The 18,136-nt window shown below is 43.9% G+C and overlaps 1 protein-coding gene across 1 annotated transcript in view; it reads right to left on the bottom strand.

Moving 5' to 3' along the window:
• Positions 1 to 3,248: 3,248 nt before the first annotated feature.
• Positions 3,249 to 18,136, bottom strand: part of LOC136176671 (trichohyalin-like) — a 43,861-nt gene continuing 28,973 nt past the window's right edge. Inside the window, exons 3-5 of the mRNA XM_065947185.1 lie at positions 14,540 to 14,717; positions 8,737 to 8,903; positions 3,249 to 8,145 (exon numbers count right to left, since the gene is read on the bottom strand). Coding sequence (XP_065803257.1) covers positions 4,039 to 8,145; positions 8,737 to 8,903; positions 14,540 to 14,717 — 4,452 coding nt within the window. The 3' untranslated portion in view covers positions 3,249 to 4,038. The remainder of the gene's footprint in view (positions 8,146 to 8,736; positions 8,904 to 14,539; positions 14,718 to 18,136) is intronic.

Genomic DNA, 18,136 nt, shown 5'->3' with positions numbered 1-18,136 from the left:
TGGAATCTGTATTTAATATTCACACCTTGATAACTAGGAATAAATCCAAGAAGGCCCTGATGTCAGATAGTATCATTTCTAATTTTGAGGGTCAAGGTTGAGAAGATTTCCTAAGATAGACACAACATTTTGGTCAATGGTGGATACAAGAAAGCTAAGCCTATGGCTCCTGAGTATCATTCTGATAGAGTAAGGTGGCACTTTTTTCAAGGAGCAGGAGGGGAAAAAAAAAAAAAAAAAAGGAGCAGGAGCTTCTCTCTCTCTCACTTTAACACAAATAGCAGATGCCCACTAAAGACAAATCTTGGGACTCCCCTGGTACTATCTTGGAGCTCCATCTCTTTCAAATGATTTCTCACTGCAAAAGTACTTTCCTCTTAAGTGTATGCTTTTACTTACTAAGAATCTTCACAGAAACCCTGGAAAGAGCCTCACTGGCTTTCCCCAGGGTCCTCTCAGTAGACACTCATTCCAGAGCCTCCTTATAAATATCACAACCCCAGGATGCTTCTGAAATATACACTCATCATCTAAGTGACAGTTCAACATAATAACCATGATAAAAAATAATCAAAGTCCTTCACACTTCTTGCAGCACTTCAAAAGATGAGGAAAGAGCCAATTTCCAAAGAAAAGAGGTCATTTAATTTTTGTATTGCCAAGCTGAAGTTTCAGGCCATTTTCTTCTATTGGCTCATCAGACGTCAGAGACCAAGAAGCTGCTGTGTTCTTAGAAGGAAATATTAACAAATACTGGATGCACCATTATTTGTCATGAGCAGTGAGTCACTGCCAGAGAGTGTTACTAAAAGGTATGTGAGATCTGGCCGCTTGCTGCTTAAAAGCCAATAAATAGGCCAGGTTGGTAGAAAGCAAAGTTTGCTTTTTTCCAGATTCTGGCAACTGGGGATGGGGGTGGTGGACGTCTGTCCAAAGGCTGACTGCCCCCACTGGCAACCACTGGGGCAAGAGCTTTTTAGACAGAAGTAGGGGGTGAGGGGAGTATATGCAGAACATCACAGTCATCTCTGACAGTCATCTTCAAATTGGCATTGATGGTCTGACCAGCATCATGCTGGTTGTTTTAGATATAGTTATCTTCAATTCCAGTATCCGTTTCTTTTCCTTTCTTTGAGGCCAGTTGTCAGAATTGTGGCAGCTTATGTAGTTAACCTCTCCACCTGGTGGGGATTTTGGTATCTATAAGACAGCTCACAGGATATGGCTCAGAATATTATCTAAAGCCCTTGAGAAGGAATTAAAAGTCCTTGACTATGCTTCAGTTCAGTCACTCAGTGATGTCTCTTTGTGACCCCATGGACTGTAGCAGGCTTCCCTGCCGATCACCAACTCCCAGAGGTTACTCAAACTTATGTTCATCAAGTGAGTGACGCCATCCAACCATCTCATCCTCTGTTGTACCCTTTTCCTCCCGCCTTCAGTCTTCTCCAGCATCAGGGTCTTTTCCAGTTAGTCAGTTCTTCATATCAAGTGGCCAAAGTATTGGAGCTTCAGCTTCAGCATCAGTTGTTCCAATGAATATTCAGGACTGGTTTCCTTTAGGATGGACTGGTTTGATCTCCCTGCAGTCCAAGGGACTCTCAAGAGTCTTTTTCAACACCAGAGTTCAAAAGCATCAATTCTTTGACATTCAGCTTTCTTTATAGTCCGACTCTCACATCCATACATGACTACTGGAAAAACCATAGCTTTGACTAGATGGACCTTTGTTGGCAAAGTATTGTCTCTGCTTTTTAGTATGCTGTCTAGGTTGGTCATAGCTTTTCTTCCAAGGAGCAAGCATCTTTTAATTTCATGGCTGCAGTCACCACCTGCAGTGATTTTGGAGCCCAAGAAAATAGTCTCTTACTGTTTCCATTGTTTCCTCATCTATTTGCCATGAAGTGATGGAACCAGATGCCATGATCTTAGTTTTCTGAATGTTGAGTTTTAAGCCAACTTTTTTATTCTCCTCTTTCACTTTCATCAAGAGGCTCTTTAGTTCTTCTTTGCTTTCTGCCATAAGGGCGGTGTCATCTGCATATCTGAGGTTATTGATATTTCTCCTGGCAACCTTGATTCCAGCTTGTGCTTCATCCAGCCCAGTGTTTCTCAGAATGTACTCTGCATCAACTTAAATAAGCAGGGTGACAATACACGGCCCTGACATAGTCCTTTCTGGATTTGGAACCAGTCTGTTGTTCCATATCCAGTTCTAACTGTTGCTTCTTGACCTCTATACAGATTTCTCAGGAGGCAGGTCAGGTGGCCTGGTATTCCTATCTAAGAATTTTCCACAGTTCGTTGTGATCCACACAGTGAAAGGCTTTGGCATAGTCAGTAAAGCAGAAGTAGGTGTTTTTCTGGAACTCTCTTGCTTTTTCTATGCTCCAATGAATGTTGGCAATTTGATCTCTGGTTCCTTTGCCTTTTGTAAGTCCAGCTTGGACATCTGGAAGTTCTTGGTTCATGTACTGTTGAAGCCTGGCTTGGAGAATTTTGAGCATTACTTTGCTGGCATGTGAGATGAGTGCAATTGTGTGGTAGTCTGAACATTCTTTGGCATTGCCTTTCTTTGGGATTGGAATGAAACTGACCTAATGGCTACTTTATTTTTATTTGGTCTCCTTTGACTGTTGTCCTTTGTTTCTATGTGTTCTCATTTCTCTGATTGAACTTGACTGAAGTTTTCCACAGACAAAAAGTAGGACATGGGGGGAAGGGCCATAGGGCCCTGTTCCATTTCAGAAAGACAAAGAGTTGCAGAGTCAAGAATAAAAATACTTGGAAAAAGAATCCTAACTTGGGGGTGGAAATAATATAGCATTCACTCTAATAGAGAAAAAATGGTTGTGGAGAATGGAGTTTTTTTTTTTTTTCTCCCCACAATCAGACATCAATGATAGTAGCCAAATACCCTTAAATGACTGGAAAGTTATGTCAGTTCCCAGACCACTAAATCTTGAGTTATGGTTTGATGCACAGCTAAAACAGACAAAAATAATTGCCAAAATATTTATTATTAATTTTTTACACAGTCCAATTATTTTAACATGTCTCCAAGGTAGTATCAGTAGGCCTCAAAGGATTGTGGGTTGACAGGGCTTGTCAAAGGGCCTCTAGGGGCTTGCCCCTCTGTCCACAAAATTTCCCTTTTCCCCACCCCCAAATGCTCTGTGATCTCTTGTCGGCTCTAGAGCAAGACAGATGTTTACAGGATCCTGAGCAAGTCCCTTCTCAGCTAAAATTAACAAAGGCAGTAATATTCTCAAGCTCATCCAAGACTGGGGGAAAGGAACTGAATGCTAGAGGCTACAGCAGACATGGTTTTAAAGTTTGAGCTCTGGAGTTGTTTGAGAAACACCTTGCTTTTGCTTCATGATATTTTAAATATTTATGGAGTTAAGTGTAAAAGAAATCTAATTCAGATTCCAAGTCTTATTGACATTTCTTCTAAGTATGGGCTGAATTCATAGTGACTTTTTCTAGAAAAGCCATTCCTCCTGCTCCTGCACTATTCAGGGGTTCTTAGAAAAATTCAGTCCCCTTGCAGAATCTGTGCTAATTATGCCACAAAAAGTGGGAGGCTATTTGGAGATATATATTAACATAATTTAGGCCAGGAAGAAATATCAACTTGAACATAAAAAATATCTGAGCTCTCTACAAGATGGGTCAACAAATAAAAACCTGACCCATTCTTTTGAATCTCAAATGTACATAATATTTTTGTTACTTCTGAAAGCAATGAATGAACGTGTTCCCCAAACAAAATTCCTTAAACAAATTAAATGGCTTTTATGTTTTTTAAAAATGCACACCACATCTGCACCAAAGAGCAAAGACATCCTAAAGAACTATTAAAGGAAGAATAAAAGGCAGAAGTACAAAGCACATGAAAAAGTATAGTTTAAGATTTTGTAAAAAAGAGTTATTCTAACACCAAAGTTTTCCCACAACCAGAGTCATTTGGTACTCAGTGATTCTCATTTTCCTTTGCTCGAAGCTTCAGCAGGTGTCGGGATTTGGCAGCATCTCTTAAGGGCGGTACTGAGATCTCTGCTCTTGGATGTACTCGTAGAGCGGGCTGGAGCGCACCGGGGCACTGGCAAACTGCCGCTTGCCAGCCTCCAGGACCTGCCGGCGGCCCTTGTCTTCCTCCCACACTTGGCGGCGGCTCTCCTGCACGTCGCGCTCTTGGCGACGCCTCTGCTCCTCCTGCTGCTGGCGGCGGAGCTGTTCTTCTTCCCGGAATTTCCTCTCCCGCTCCTGGCGGCGTCTCTGCTCTTCTTGCCTCAATTCTTGTTCCTGACGACGCCTCTTCTCCTCCTTAGCAAACTGCTCCTCCGCCCGGTACTGCTGGTCTAGCTGCTGCCGGCGCCTCAGCTCTTCCTGCTCCTCGCGGTGCAGCTGCTCTTCTTGCTCGAGGAACTTCCTGTCCTGCTCCTGGACGCGGCGCTTTTCTTCCTCTCGCTGGCGCTGGAAGCTCTGCTCTTCCTCGAGGAACTTCCTGTCTCTCTGCCTCTGACGTCTCTGTTCTTCCTCTTGCTCGGCGCGCCTCAGTTGTTCCTCCTGGGAGAAGACCCCCTCAAGTTCCTGTCGGCGCAGCTGCTGTTCTTCCCTTTCTCGGAGGAGCTGTTCCTCTTCTCGGAACTTTCTGTCGCGCTCCTGGCGGCGCAGCTGTTCCTCCCTTTCCTGCAGGAGCTGTTCTTCCTCACGGAACTTCCTGTTGCGCTCCTGGCGGCGCAGCTGTTCTTCCCTTTCTTTCAGAAGCTGTTCCTCCTCACGGAACTTTCTGTCGCGTTCCTGGCGAAGTTGTGGCTCGCGCTCCTGGCGGCGCAGTTCTTCTCTTTGCCGCAGGAGCTGTTCCTCCTCACGGAACTTTCTGTCGCGCTCCTGGCGGCGCAGCTGTTCTTCCCTTTCCTGCAGGAGCTGTTCCTCCTCACGGAACTTTCTGTCGCGTTCCTGGCGGCGCAGCTGTTCTTCCCTTTCTTTCAGAAGCTGTTCCTCCTCACGGAACTTTCTGTCGCGTTCCTGGCGAAGTTGTGGCTCGCGCTCCTGGCGGCGCAGTTCTTCTCTTTGCCGCAGGAGCTGTTCCTCCTCACGGAACTTTCTGTCGCGCTCCTGGCGGCGCAGCTGTTCTTCCCTTTCCTGCAGGAGCTGTTCCTCCTCACGGAACTTTCTGTCGCGTTCCTGGCGGCGCAGCTGTTCTTCCCTTTCTTTCAGAAGCTGTTCCTCCTCACGGAACTTTCTGTCGCGCTCCTGGCGGTGCAGCTGTTCTTCTCTTTCCTGCAGGAGCTGTTCCTCCTCACGGAACTTTCTGTCGCGTTCCTGGCGAAGCTGTGTCTCGCGCTCCTGGTGGCGCTGCAGTTCTTCCCTTTGCTGCAGGAGTTGTTCCTCCTCACGGAACTTTCTGTCGCGTTCCTGGCGAAGTTGTGGCTCGCGCTCCTGGCTGCGAAGTTCTTCTCTTTCCTGCAGGAGCTGTTCCTCCTCACGGAACTTTCTGTCGCGTTCCTGGCGGCGCAGCTGTTCTTCCCTTTCTCTCAGGAGCTGTTCCTCCTCATGGAACTTTCTGTCGCGTTCCTGGCGGCGCAGCTGTTCTTCCCTTTCTTGCAGGAGCTGTTCCTCCTCGTGGAACTTTCTGTCGCGCTCCTGGCGAAGCTGCGGCTCCCGCTCCTGGAGGAGCAGCTGTTCTTCCCTTTCTCGCAGGAGCTGTTCTTCGCGGAATTTTCTATTTCGTTCCTGGCGTAGCTGTTGCTCGCGTTCCAGGCGGCGCAGCTGCTGTTCCTCTTCGCGGAACTTTCTGTCGCGTTCCTGGCGGCGCAGCTGTTCTTCCCTTTCTTGCAGGAGCTGCTCTTCCTCACGGAATTTTCTGTCTCTTTCCTGGCGGCTCAGTTGTTGTTCTTCGCGGAATTTTCTATCTTGTTCCAGGCGGCGCAGCTGCTGTTCCTCTTCGCGGAACTTTCTGTCTTTTTCCGGATAGCGTATTTTCTCCTCTCTTTCCCCTTTCAGCAGCTGCTCTTCCTCTCGGAATTTCGTATCTCGCCTTTCGGTTTCCTTTTGCTGCTCTCGCTCCAGCAGTCGTTCAGCTGGGAATTGCCTGTCACGCTTTTGCCGGCTCCTCTCTTGCTCGCGTTCTCTTTTCTCTTCTTGTTCGTCCTGCAGGGGCCGCCGATCCTGCTGGAATTCACTCTCCCGCACCCAGGAATCATCCAGTTGCCGGCTCCTTTCTTTGTTCTCTCGGTGTTTGAAGTAAACCCTGTTATCACGACCTTCATTTTGGAGCAGATCCTCATCCAGCAATTGCCTCTTCCTGTCCAGGCGCTGCAGCTCCTCCTTCTCTAGCTGTCTCTCGAGCTCCTGGCGCCTCCTCTTCTCACATTCCTCTCTCTGCAGCTGCTGCTCCTCTCTCTGCAGTCGCTCCTCCTCCCGCAGCAGCTCCTCTTCCCGATATTGTCTTTCCCGCTCTTGGCGCCTTTTCTCTCTCTGCAGCTGCTCCTCTTCCCTCTGCAGCTCCACCTTCTCTAGATACTGTCTCTCGCGCCCCTGAAGCCTCTTCTCGCGTTCCTCTCTCTGCAGTCGCTCTTCCTGCCGCTGCAGCTCCTCCTTCTCGAGATACTGCCTCTCACGCTCCTGGCGCCTCTTCTCGCGTTCCTCTCTCTGAAGCTGCTCCTCTCTCTGCAGCTCCACTTTCTCTAGATATTGCTTCTCGCGCTCCTGGCGCCTCTTCTCGCGTTCCTCTCTCTGAAACTGCTCCTCTCTCTGCAGCTCCACTTTCTCTAGATACTGCTTCTCGCTCTCCTGGCGCCTCTTTTCCCGTTCCTCTCTCTGAAGCTGCTCCTCTCTCTGCAGCTCCACTTTCTCTAGATATTGCTTCTCGCGCTCCTGGCGCCTCTTCTCGCGTTCCTCTCTCTGAAGCTGCTCCTCTCTCTGCAGCTCCACTTTCTCTAGATATTGCTTCTCGCTCTCCTGGCGCCTCTTCTCGCGTTCCTCTCTCTGCAGCTGTTCCTCCTCCCGCTGTTGTCGCTCTTCCTCCCGCTGCAGCTCCACTTCCCGATACCGCCTTTCTCGCTCCTGGCGCCTCTTCTCCCGCTGCAGCTGCTCCTCTTCAAGCCGCAGCTGCCCTTCCTCGCTCACCTGCTCCCGTTGAGCTGGCTTGGCGTACAGTGTGTAGCGGCGTCTCTGGCTTTCCTCCTCTAGTTGCCACCTCCAGTTTTGGTCGTAGTGCTGCTCTTCCTTGCGTCGTTGCCTCTCCTGGTCTTCTTGAAGGCTCTGCACCTCGTCGCGGGTTTGCTGCTCCTGCTGCCTCTCGAGCAGCTCCTGCTCCTGGCGGCGCCTCTGCTGCTCTTGCCTGCGGGGCCTGGAGTAGACTTTGCACTGACGGGCGTCGGCCTCACTTTCTAGCTGCCACTGACACCTCGAGGTGCGGCTCTCGCCCCGCTCACTGATCTCTTCCTGCTTCGCCTCCTCCTGCTCGCGCCTTAGCTGCTGCTCCTTGCGCCGCAGCTCCTGCTCCCGCCTCTCCTGCTCCAAGAGCCGTTCCTCGCGCCCGCGCCTCTGCCTTTGCAGCTGCAGCTCTTGCTCCAGACGCTCCCTCTTGAGCTCCTGAGTCTCCCGCCTTTGGAGCTGCTCTTCTTGGCGCTCGCGCAGCTCTCCTCTTTGCCACTGTTGCTGTTCCACCTGGAGGCGCTGTCGCTCCCGTTGCTCCTGCCTCTCGAGCCTTTGCTCTCGGTTCAGAAGCTCCTCCGGCTCCCGACCCTTGGGCCTTTGCTGCAGCTCTTCCTCACCACACTCTTCTTGTTCTCGCCTTTGCAGCCTCTGCTCAAGTCTTTCTTGCTTCTCCCTCAGCTCCTCTTCCTCAGCGAGCTCCTCCAGTTCCTGCCTCTTCAGCCTGCGTTCTTCTAGTTGTCTGTCCTGGGGCTCGAATCTCCTTTGGTCTTCTCTCCTGCGATCTTGTAACGGGTTTCCTTTTCCCTCACACTTGGCTTCCTTCTCATTTAGCCCCGAGGCCTGGCCGAGAGCGTAATAACAAGCTGCAGCCACTTTGAAAACGATCGCGAGGAATTCATGGAAATCGATTAGCCCGTCACGGTCGCGATCCTGAAGTTCCAGGACCAGGTCTACCGTTTCTGGGTCGTGCGGTCTCTGAAAAAGAAATCAAAACTTTTACAATGTACTATTTACAGGTAGTAAACTACCCCCCCCCCAACACTATATTTTATAATATGCTGGTACTCAAAAGACATTAAGAACAATTAGAAAAACACTCAGTGTCTATGGAGTCTTGTCCGCATGTAAAATGTGAACAACCTAATTTTAAAGCATACATTTGTTGGAAATTTTTGCATCTTATAATTTGATTCTGATCAAAAGAACACAAGTTATAGCTGTGTAAATAAGAATGAATTCATCCTCAAGAGACAAAGCAGTGGAAATTTATGAAGATTTGCAGCAGCCATTTCTGTCTGAAATAGCCAGTATGCCAATTTGATTTTTATCCCATGTTTGAAAACAGAACCAAACATTTGCAGAAATAACCATTTTACTAGAAAAGAGCCTGATTAAATAATTAACTAATTAATTACCTTCAGACTCAGAAATGAATGGGGAATATGGTATAGAACTGTCATGGCAATAAATGAATATAAAGTCACTATTCCTTGCTCTGTCTCTCCTGAGAAGAAATTTCATAGCTCTAAATCAGTAGAGAAATTTCCTTTTCTTGTTATTTCTTACCCGAAGGATATCTCCAAATTCCCTCTCAAGCAGATTCTTCAGGTCTTTCTTGCTTAGTGTTGTCCCATCACAATCATGTGAGGCATATTGATTGAAAATTTTAGTGATATTAAAGATGCTTCTCAGAAGTGGAGACATTTTTTTTCTTCCTTCAAGTTCAAGTAAACCTAGAACAATAAAATTGGATTCAGAATCAAACTCTGTTTCTGATCTTGGGGAGGCTTTCTCCACAGTTTCAGGCAGATCCCTAAATAATTTGACTTTACCAAAGTATTTTCAACTGGGACTTTCAAAGCATTTTATCTTTGAATATGGCTCAGTTGGTAAAGAATCTGCCTGCAAAATAGGAGACCCTGTGTTCACAGGAGACCCTTACCCACAGGTTTGATCCCTGGGTGGGGAAGATCCCCTGGAGAAGAAAATGACAACCCATTCCTGTACTCTTGCCTGGAGAATTACATGGACAGACGAGCCGGGCAGGCTCTAGTCCATGGGATCACAAGGCTTTGGACACGACTGTGTGACTGATTTTCACTCTCATGTAGTGCTTATAAAAGGAAAGAGAGATCCTGAAAAATTTCAAGCCAGGGATGCATCTCAGGCTATTCTGTAGTTAGCGCTTGATTTTCTACCCAGTTTGTATTATCCATATCCTTTCTCTTTCTTCCTGTTCCCTAGTATTTTTCAAATCAGACAGTGAAGATTGTAGATATTTGGATTTGATATGTTGCTACTCAAGAGTTTTCCTCTAAAATTGAGCAATGAAGCTAGGTAAAAACCAAAAGGTGAAGGATCTTAAAATGAATAAGTAAACCTAATTGTAGCAGCAAAACATTTGGTGGTAACTGGAACAATAAAAAGGGAATGTGGATTATTTCCTAACTTTATATAGTCCTTTAGAGATCTAGAAGTATAACTCCTAAGTTTCCAGCTCTTAAGTACTACTTCCTAGTCAAAGGTGGTATTGTAATATTTAGATATATTAATGCAGAAAACAAAGTTCATGTTATTAGCCTTAATTCCTACGTATTACAAGTATTCAATCATTGTAAGTTTCTGTTAGGTGCTTTCTGACTGGCTGCCAGATTCTGTGAGTCAAACTGAACCTGGAAAGCTGGCTTCTTTAGTTTCCTCTCAACTTCAATACTTCAGGTGCCATAACCACATGAACATAGTCCATATTGGGTAGAAGCAATATAAAAAAGAGAACTGAGGGCTGGCAAACTTTTGAGAGAGCAGTTTTTAGGAAGATGAGGAACATAAGTCATATATGACCATCCTCCAACCCCTGATGTGCAAACAAACTTACAGAGTTAAGTGCTCCGTAGAAAGATGGTATGGAGTTAGTAGGAATTAGGTATATCTGTAAGATACTGGTGCCATCTGTCACATAGACCCTCCTCAACCCCCCCAACATCTACCACAGCTGGAAAATGACGAATTGTACAGAAGAACAGGATCCCACCGAATGGGACTTACCCACTTCACCAGAGGAAGAGGTCAAGTGCTCGCTGACACTGCTGGCAGGTGTACTGAACAGCTGGGAGCTGGGCCTTTTATAGAGGTTTTAATTGTGCCCTGAAGAGCAACTTAGAAAGGAGACACCCACTCTGTGGGATGGCCTGATTCATTCCTAACCAAGCCCAGCTCCACCTCTGTCTCCACGAATGACTTGTTTATCTTGCTATTTGCTCACGTAGCTCTTTGGCACGAGGTTCACAGACCTTTCCTCCTGACAGAGTACTGTCTCCACTGAACATGAAAGGATAGAATATTTGGCAGAATCTCTAATTTTCCTTCATTGTTAAAACTAAATAAAGAAATTTATGTTCAGAATCTTAGTTAATTGCAATTTCATTACAACATAGTGACCTGTAAACCATTTACTTTATAAAAGATATAAATTCTAGGCTGAGGTTAAACAGAAATTTTGGCATAAATTAATGAGACCCAGATGATTTCTTTCTGGGATATGACAGTCCATGGGGAACTGCCTGAGGCCATTCTAGGTCAACAAGAGTTTGTAAGGAACTCGTTTTAATTTCTTCTCTAAAAATGCTGGTGGGAAAACATTTGCATCTATATTCTTTGGTCTTATGATTTTCCTACAGATTGGAGATCATGTCCTTAGAAAATAATTTTGAAGGGTACTTAAAAATATGTTTTCATCAAATTGTTCATAAAAGAACTTGAAATCTGTGAAATTTTATTATTAGTGATATTCTATCTAAATGAAATTTGCTTATTTCTTTTCTCATTAGCATATTGATGCCCCTGGAGGAAAAGAGCTGGTGTAATGCATTATTGTAGATATAATCATCTTGTTCAGCCCCAGTTACTGATAATTATGACACCTAAACACTTGAGTCTGGTTCTCGTGGAAGCATATTAAGGTAATCAGTCATTCTGACCCATTATGTTTGTCAGGGCTTTCTCAACTCTGGCGATCATTTGCAAATATCAGCATTGTTTTATTGTAAGGACCTGGATTTTATCCCTGGTTGATTCTCACCCTTACATTTCAGCCAGTATGAAACTTTGATTTGTAATAGGTTTATGGAGACTATTAAATGATTCAGTGGTTTTTGGCATTTATCTCTCTTCCTTTGTCCAACAGAGGCAAGTATAGGTTTTTTGAGTTTTGATGAGACTCTGTAGGATCCTCCAATGGAATACGAAGATATGGGACCTAAGTTCTGATGGCTGTATTTTAATGTTCAAGTTGGTGTGAATGATGGTGATCTTGAATTCTATTTGTCCCTTCCCTTGTTGCTATCCTGGAAGTGGGGTGAAGAGGGAAGTGGAATTGATTGGCAATAGGAAGACAGTTGTAAGCCTGGCTCAATTCTTCATCCTTAAGGACTTCAGCCTCAATGTCTGTGATCTAAGGGTTCTCTTAGAACTGTCACCATTTCTTCAACTCAGCAAACTTGATGTAGCAGTTCCTTAGTGAAGAATGAGGATTTCTCTTTTTGCCTTCTATTAGGGTTTTAGAGAGTTCTCTTAATCTTTGAATTCTAAGATGGAATCATCATGAGCACTATATATACTGTAACCACAAACCATCACAGAACCTCTGTATCTCACAGAGGGTAATAGCCCTTTTATGGGTGTCTTTCAAGGAATTCCCTTGACAAACCTTGCCTTATGTCTGATTCTGTTTTTATCTGCCTGTGTGATCTGTTACGGGACCTCAGCCCAGGTGGTGGGATGCATTTGTATGATTTCATTACACTTCTATAGTCAATACACTCAAAAAAGGACTGGACATTCATTAGGTTCTAAGAGAATAAAGGGAAAATTCTAATCATCTAGTGGATCTTCCCTGTAACTCAGATGGTAAAGAATCTGCTTGCAATGCAAGAGACCCAGGTTTGATCCCTGGGTCAGGAAGATCCTCTGGAGAAGGGAATGGCAATCCACTCCAGCATTCTTGCCTGGAGAATCCCATAGACAGAGGAGCCTGGTGGGCTATTAGTCTGTGGGGTTGCAAAGAGTTGGATATGACTGAGCAACTAACACATACACATCAATCATCTAAAATAGTTGAACAAGCAGAAACAAATATAGAAGCAAACCCAAAAGGAAGATGCTTCTGAACATCCTTGAGAAAGTTGCTTCTATTGCAGTCACAGTAACAGAAAAAACCCTTCACCACTCTGAATGAATCTAAATCTTAAATTCAGTGGTGGCTCTCTTCAATTCAGTTCAGTTGCTCAGTCATGTCCGACTCTTTGCTACCCCATGGACTATAGCCCACCAGGCTCCTCTGTCCATGGGATTCTCCAGGAAAGCATACTGGAGTGGATTGCCATTCCCTTCTCAGTTCAGTGGCTCTCTTACCCACGTTGTTTAAAGTCAGTACAATGTGAGAGAAAATATTTAAAAACCTGAACAAACTTAAGAGAACTAGCCTCTCTTCCTTGCTGTTCTCAGTCCATTATCAGAAACACTGTAAGCAGGTTCAAATGCTAAATTGGAAAATCAGATTTGATATTCTCCTAATGAAGTGATCCTCATTGTTATATAATGTTCTTGTATTTAACAGTGTCATTAGTTTACCATATTATTTTAAAAGGACCTCCTCACATAATGCTTAGATAGGAAATGATTTTCTTTGCTTTCTCATTCCTTAAAAGGTTGGTAAATGTCAGAGAATGTAGAAAATTATCAATTCCTAACTTATTCATTCCTTTTTTTTTTTTAAAGACCAACTTGGAATCCTTGAAATGTGGCAATGTCGCTCATTGTGGTTCATTAAGAAATTTTTTTTTAAAATCACCTGAAGATCTCTATATTCTTTGTAGACAAAAAGTCTCTTTCTATTTATTTTATAGACTGGAGACTGAGAGGTCAGAGAATGTCACTGACTGGCCCAAGAATGATCCAAGTGCCTGTGCTCAATTCTGCAAAAATGTTCCTCTTTATCAAGGGTTAATGATGGTAAGTTCAGAGCACAGCTGCAGTGTTGTACTGTTTCTTGGCTTTGAGATTTGAACTCTTTAAGAGGAATTGAAAAGAAATTATAAACTTTATATCACTCAGATGCTTTATAATTATTAGATCAATCATGAAGCCTCATCTGTGTTAAAATCTTTGGGTGTGGAGCTCTGTTGGAGTAACAGACAGAGAATTGAGATGGTTTTAGGTTTTTCCAGAGAGACCGCATAACCCATTTTCTCTTCTCAGAACCCAGAAAAAGTAGATGATATATTTGACATTCTGTGGCATTCTAGCAGAACCAGGGTCTGTCTTGGCCTTATTGGAAAAACCACCAAAATGAAAATTTAGATAAAGCAGTGAAAATTCCACTGTCATCCTCAGCCTAATGGGCTTCTTCAAAACCCAGTGTGAGCCATGATGTGGATTCTGGGAAAATATCTAAGTAGGATGATTTTAGATGGCTTTAAAGAAAGTAAGTTTCATTGGTAAGTTCTCTAAACATTTCTTCAGTGAAGACTTTTTCTTTAAAATTATATGTTAAACCTTTCAAAATTTCCTGTTGTTTCTTTTTATTCAATGACCTATCCCCTGGAACCCCAACTCTGCCAGTCTGAAACCTAACATATTTTTTCTGAGGCCCCACACAAGTTCCATCTACTCCCAAAACCTTGCTTGACCTTTATACATAATGATCTTACAATTGAAAATTTTTTCCAGAGCATGCTGACTAAGCATCATATAACCTAGCACTAGTTAATGTGTAATTTTCATACTTTTCTCTAATTTAATGGGTGCTTGTTTTGTCGTCTTCATTAGGTTTAAGTTCCTTGAAGGCAATGCTGTATCTATTATTTCTTCTAAGTGTTTAGTAAAATCCTTGCTGATATGGAACAGTTTTATTGCATTACAGCAGTTTAAATGGCCAACAAGTCAGAATGAGATGAGTGGCTTGATTTGAGATGGAGTTCTGGCAGTTGGGGTGGTGGCTTGGGGATGAGGGCATATACCATAATGGGAGTCAGCCCTTCTGGGGCCTCTCTCTGGTTTCGCCACTTTACAGGACAGATGACAGAGAAGCATTACTCCACCCCTTTCAGCCTTCCCCCTGTGCCCATCACTTCACCCCTCTGTTAAACAAGGAGCTGATATGAATCCCTTCCTCAGAGGGGGAGCTGTGATAATTACAGCTTGTAAAGCATTTTGTGATTCTTAGATATAACAGGGCTAATTATGATCATTAATAATTCTTAATTTTTATCTTCTTCAAGGTAAATTATCCGTACTTTAATTATACCCCCACCCTGGTGATAATTATACCTCTGAGAGTCAGCAGATGCTTTCATCTTACATCATGCCTTACATGGTGATGGGGCATGAGTGCCCAGAGAGAGCACTTCCACCTTGGGTCCGCTCCTGATGGCACCCAGAGGAGCGGAGGGTTCCTGCCTTTCTTTGTCATCATGCTGGCCATAGATTGCAAGTGATTTGTTCTCTCTGTTCTGTAATTGTATCTTTGTCTTAACCAGCAGGACAGAGCTCTGGAATTTGTCAAAAGACAAACTGAATGGAAATACAAACTTAATTTTTGTAATGTGGTGAACATATTCTGCACGAAGGAAGCAGATGTTTTTGATCGGACTGTGGAGACTTTCTGGTATCTGTTATAAAAACATTCACAGCTACTATGTGAAAGAAGGGCCATAGTTCCTCAAAGGTAGAGGTACTATGTGACATTCTCTACAATGGGGCTTAGATCTGTTTCTAATAGAATGGTAAGTCACTCTTTGGGATGAGATAAGGGGATATAAATCTAGAGAACTTAAAAAATTATTTTGAGAGAGAGGTTTTGTTTCTGACAGCAAAGCATAACATAAAGGAGATTAGGAGCTGAGGCTTCACACTCAACAGATGTTTTGGGTCGTGGGACTAAAAGTCATGGCCTCTCAAATGTGGAAAAGAGCACTGTCAGTACAGGCAGGCATGTGCCAGTCTGGCTTGGAATGTTTTCTCCAGGCACTGGTGTTCAGTAATCACTTGTGTCATGATAAATTTATTGAGTCCTAATCTCGAGTGTTTCAGTGTCCTGAGTCACACCTTATGTCTGACAGAAGGATGGCGATGGAATGGGGTTCATGTAATGATCAGAATTTTTAGTGTCTTTCATCTGACCCTTCCCTCTCAAAGGGGCTCATGCTGCTCTGGATTCCACCTTCCCCTTCCTCTCCTGCATCCTTCTTTTAGTTGCTTTCCTTTCTTCATTTATTTGTGTCTTCTCCTTTAAAAAATTCATTTTCTCCATCCCATCCTCAAAACCACTCTGGTGGAGAAATAGGATCAGGTTGAAGGAACTTTGGGAGGTGGGCACAAGGTAAGGTCCTTGTCCCTTTGCTTCAAGTGAGAATCTGAGTGAGTTCATAGCATTAGTGGAGGAACAGAAGTCAGGCTGTGTGTGCATTTCTCCGTTCTTCCTGCAGTAGCCTCTTTAGGTCCACAAGCATTTACTGAGTGCTTCCTATATAATAGCATCCTTATTCTACGCCAGGCATGGTGCAGGGCACTTCCTATCAGGAGGTACTCCAACCCTGCCCCGATGGAGTGGGACATATTGTGATAAGAAAGGTTTAATTCCAAAGATGAGGCAATATATGCTTGTATTTGCTACTGTATGCTAAAAATTTTTCTCCAAAGGACATACAAAACAAACAAACAAACAAACAAAAACCAGTGATTACCTGTAGGGGGAGAGGTGGGGAAGTGTCTTTTTACTGTGTATTTTCTTATACATTTTGATATTTGAGTCATGTGAATGTGTTACCTATTTAAAATGTAAATACATTAAAAAGAAAAACAAAAGTTTCATTCCAAAAGAAAAGAGAAGAAACACAGAGAAGATACATAGCAGAATAATATCAGAGATTTAAAAGTTTATTCTAAGATAAAAAAGAGCAGACATAGGAGAACTTCTAGGAGTCAATGTTTCTAGAAACAAGAGTATATTTTCTTTGCTCATTTTATATTGTACCTGACAGAATGCATGCATGCTTATTGCTTAGTTGTGTCTGACTGTTTGTGACCCCATGGGCTGTAGCCCACAAGGCTCCTCTGTTCATGGGGTTCTCTGGCAAGTATACTGGAGTGGGTAGCCATTCCCCTTCTCCAGGGGATCTTCCTAACCCAGGGATCGAACCTGGGCCTTCTACATTGCCGGTGGATTCTTTATCGTCTAAGCCACCAGGGAGGCCCACCTGACAGAATATTCAGAGATGTTTTTTAAGTGCAGTGAAACTAAATGAAATTTTAAAGCCTTAAAACTCACCAAAGTGATTGTACGTAAGCTTTCTAGCTGTTCTATCAAATGTAATTGGAAATTTTCAAATATTTTTCTTTGAGACTTTTCCTTATCTGCAGATGGAGAGTGGATGCTGCTTCTCTGCGTGACTGACTAAGCTCCATCTATCTACCCCTGGGCTCAGCTGACTTGCTGTCATCCTTCAGCTGAGGGTTCTTCAATAAAGTCTCATCTATAACCACATTGTTTGAGAGCATTTCCCAAAGTACAAGAAAAGTGCTTCTGGCAGCACAACTTGGGTCTTTGAAGTGAACCACTTCCTCTATCAATTCAGTTGCTCAGTTGTGTCCGACTCTTTGCGACTTCATGGAACTGCAACATACCAAGCTTCCTTGTCCATTCCCAACTCCCAGAGCTTGCTCAAACTCATGTCCATTAAGTTGGTGATACCATCCAGCTGTCTCATCCTCTGTTGTTCCCTTCTCCTCCTGTCCTCCATCCTTCTCAACATCACGGTCTTTTCCAATGAGTCAGCTTTTCACATCAGATGGCCAAAGTATTAGAGCTTCAGCTTCAGCATCAGTCCTTCCAATGGATAGTCAGGACTGATTCCTTCAGGATGGACTGGTTGGATCTCCTTGCAATCCAAGGAACTCTCGAGAGTCTTCTCCAATACCATAGTTCAAAAGCATCAATTCTTCTGCGCTCAGTTTTCTTTATAGTTCAACTCTCACACCCATACATGATTACTGGAAAAACCATAGCTTTGATTAGATGGACCTTTGTTGGCAAAGTAATGTCTCTGCTTTTTAATATGCTATTTAGGTTGGTCATAGCTTTTCTTCCAAGAAACAAGTGTCTTTTAATTTCATGGCTGCAGTCACCATCTGCAGTGATCTTCCTCTATAGGTTTTACAGATGTGGAATGGTTACAACTTCTCATAGGGCACAAGTTAGTTTTTCTGACATTAATATAATCTCCTCTTTCATTGCCAGTATATTTCAAAATTAGATCTTGGGGTCTCTTTTGTGCATTCCAGGGTGCATAAATTTTTGAATGTCTCTGACTACAAGTCCTGGAATAGTGGTTGTGATTTATATACCCCAGCCTGTCCCATGAATAGCCACAGTGTCTTGTGTGCATGTGTGCTAAGTAGCTTCAGTCAGGTCCAACTCTTTGTGAATAAGGACCATAGCCTGTCAGGCTCCTTTGCATGGGATTCTCCAGGCAAGAATACTAGAGTGGGTTGCCATGTGCTCTTCCAGGGGATCTGTTGGAACCCGCGTCACTTATGTTTCCTGCATTGGCAGGCAGGTTCTTTACCACTAATGCCACCTAGAAAGCCCCCCACAGTCTCTTACTATCCAGCTAATCAAAACTTTCACTAAACTTTCTGTTAAATGGAAGGTACTACAGTAGGTTAAAGGGAGCATTATAGTACTGGCAAAGATACCATCCTGGGCATTCAGAGAATATGAAGTAATTGTAAATTCTGGTTATAATACATAAGCGTTCTACAGGTTTAAGAAGGAAGGTACCACTGCTGGCTAAAGAATCAGTTTGAGAGGGGTTCTAGGAGAAGATGGGGCTTATTCAGTGTAAGTTGAGTGGATATCAGGCAGGTCAAGGGGGAGGCATTACAGGCAGTGTGAGGAAAGCTGGGGAAT

Source organism: Muntiacus reevesi, chromosome 1 (assembly GCF_963930625.1).
Source record: "Muntiacus reevesi chromosome 1, mMunRee1.1, whole genome shotgun sequence".
NCBI classification, from domain to species: Eukaryota; Metazoa; Chordata; class Mammalia; order Artiodactyla; family Cervidae; genus Muntiacus; species Muntiacus reevesi.
This window is presented reverse-complemented; position numbering and strand designations above follow the sequence as displayed.